Source organism: Mercenaria mercenaria, chromosome 6, assembly GCF_021730395.1.
Source record: "Mercenaria mercenaria strain notata chromosome 6, MADL_Memer_1, whole genome shotgun sequence".
Lineage (NCBI taxonomy): Eukaryota > Metazoa > Mollusca > Bivalvia > Venerida > Veneridae > Mercenaria > Mercenaria mercenaria.
In genome coordinates this window covers 50819937-50822521 of record NC_069366.1, presented here as the reverse complement: position 1 = coordinate 50822521, position 2585 = coordinate 50819937, and the positions used below count along the sequence as shown (strand labels likewise).

Here is a 2585-nt window from a genome sequence, read left to right as displayed (position 1 = left end):
TTTACATGTATCCATGTTTCTCAGAAACTACTAGACCAAATCACATACATCTCTGGCATCATGGGTTGGCCGTTGGTCAAGTTTCATGACTGTAGCTTACATTACAGCTAAATATAGTCCCTTTTTTGACTAGGAGCTATTTAAAGAGATTCATGTACGATCACTTGTACGTTCGAAGTCTTGGGCATTATGAAATTACAGTTTAAGCTCCCTTCAAACATAGAAAATTTTGGTAAAGTTAGTATCCATATTGCGTGGAACGGATTCAAATCCCGAGTTTGTAGTCGAATATGTTTATTATTAACCGACCTTTAATATATAATCACGTGATTACAAGGAGGAAGTAAATTACTATAAATATCGCGAGGTTTCATTATTTATCTTCAGATAAACACGGTATCTAGGGTTAAACAAAATTTAGAGTTCACATGTATATATGGCGTGGATATTTAAAAATTGAAGTATGTATCTGTTCTAATCAATTAAAAATTACTTTTTTAATATGGAAGTTTCTGGCAGAAGGACATCAAATGACAAAAACTTGAGTTTATCCAGAGGTTCAGCAGATGACTTTGAGTTTTCATGTCAGCCATGCGCTGGTGAAGGTCACAATTTGGAAGGCGCGGGATTCTGTCAAAATTGTCAGGAGTATTTATGCATAACCTGTTACAAATATCACTGTAAACCAACCCCGACTAGACATCATGTTCTTCTGGATAAATACAACATGCCAAAAGATAGGGCACCAGCGTCAGCTAAATATGGATGTACTTTGACCTGTACGAAACATGCCTCGGAAATTGTAAAGTTTTTCTGTAAGCAGCATGATGCAGTTGGATGCGGAGACTGTATGATTCTGGATCATAAATCGTGTAAGATCGATTACATTCCCGATATTTCAAAGGATTTTATAGATGGCGAGGAATATGTGCAGCTCGTTACAAGGGCTAAGCAGCTTGAGAACAATGCTAAATCGCTGAAGAAAGAGATTGAAGAAGATGGTAAAGAAGTTTATAGACTTTATGCTAAAACTGTAGGGGATATTCGAGAGTTTCGGAAACAAGTAGATAAATATTTGGAAGATATGGAACAAAAACTACTGGACCAGTGTGAAACACTGAAAATGAAAACTGACACAATGTTAAAGGCTGTTGAAAATGAGTTAGAACCTTTGAAACTCGAACTCGAAAACATCCATTCACAGCTTTCTTCACAAGCGAAGCAGTCCGGTGATTTATTTGTGCAAGCAAAACAAATAAGTTATCGTCTGAAGAAGATAGGAGAGGAACTGAAATTTCTGGACGAGAAAAATGAGCCCAGTATGTATACGTTTGAGAAAAACAATAAAATCCTAGAATATTTTAAAACGAAACAAGGTACTCTGGGTGATCTTCGACCAAAACAAATAAGAAATCGCCAGGTCATGTCTCCAAGGCGTCTCCAAGATTTAACACCAACTGTTATCGGAGAAGTCAGAGTAAAATCTTCTACTGATGGAAGAGATTGCTTGATCACAGGATTGGTAGCTATAGCTCCTGATACACTTGTGTGCACTGATTTTCACAATAAATCGGTGAAGCTGATTGATATCAAATCTGATAAAATTACTTCTGAGCTCAAACTTAAAGCTGAAACTTGGGATATAACATACGTTTCATACGATCAGCTAGCAGTTACCGTGACCAGTGAGAGAAAAATATGTCTCTTGTCCTTCAGAAGTGGTCTGTCAAAGACTCGCGACTTTGCTGTAGATGGAAAATGTGAGGGAATAGCCTACAGCAATAACAGGCTTGTTGTATCTTATATCAATCCTCCAAAAGTGGAGATACTGAGTCTAGATGGGAAAGTTATACAGAGGATTGATACTGACAGGAGCGGGAAGGCTTTATTTCAGTTTCCGCAATACGTAGCTGTAGACCGTGATGGGAACTGTATTTATGTTTCTGATTTCTTTACTTATTCAGTGACTAAAGTTACTACCTCAGGAAAGGTACTTGATACATACAAAGATACAAACGTCTTATCCCCAAAAGGAATTGCCGTTTACAGCGACGGGTCAGTGCTAGTTTGCAACTATGGAAAAAACAATTTACATCTGCTGTCATCAGAAAACAAGAAAATAAAGACTGTACTGAACAAGACAGGGAGGCCACATGCCTTGTGTTTTAATAGAGAATCAGACTCACTTTTTCTAAGTACTGAAGGATCAAAATGTAACACAATTCTCAATTACAAACTTACTTAATCAGTTTGCACAGAATGATAAATATGAGCTGATTTTGAAGACAAATCATGAAAAGTTTTAGATATTTGATTTATCTGTAACAAATTGTGGCATGTATTTAGTTTACGCAACTATTGAATTGCATGGTATATATACACAGATATCTTGTATTAAAAAAGTTGTTAACTTACGTTTATGTTTGCGAAGATGACTAAGTTAATAAGGTTCTCAAATAAACCAGACAAAATAATCTTCTGTACTTATTGTTTGCCAAGATGAAAAATAAATAAATGCACACGGACCTGTTTGTCCTTGAATAGTTTGGTTTCAATGCAGTCATGGCGCATTTAAGTTCTTTAAT

At 36.2% G+C, this 2585-nt stretch overlaps 1 protein-coding gene across 1 annotated transcript; it reads left to right on the top strand.

Annotated features, from left to right (window-relative positions):
• The first annotated feature begins 502 nt into the window (after positions 1-502).
• LOC128558033 (uncharacterized) lies at positions 503-2245 on the top strand. Its single transcript, XM_053546801.1, has one exon. It carries the CDS (start codon positions 503-505, stop codon positions 2243-2245), a length of 1743 nt encoding a protein of 580 aa, XP_053402776.1.
• Positions 2246-2585: the final 340 nt, after the last annotated feature.

Excerpts from the sequence above, each read along its gene's own strand:
- LOC128558033 (XM_053546801.1), top strand. The coding sequence starts at position 503 with ATGGAAGTTTCTGGCAGAAGGACATCAAATGACAAAAACTTGAGTTTA.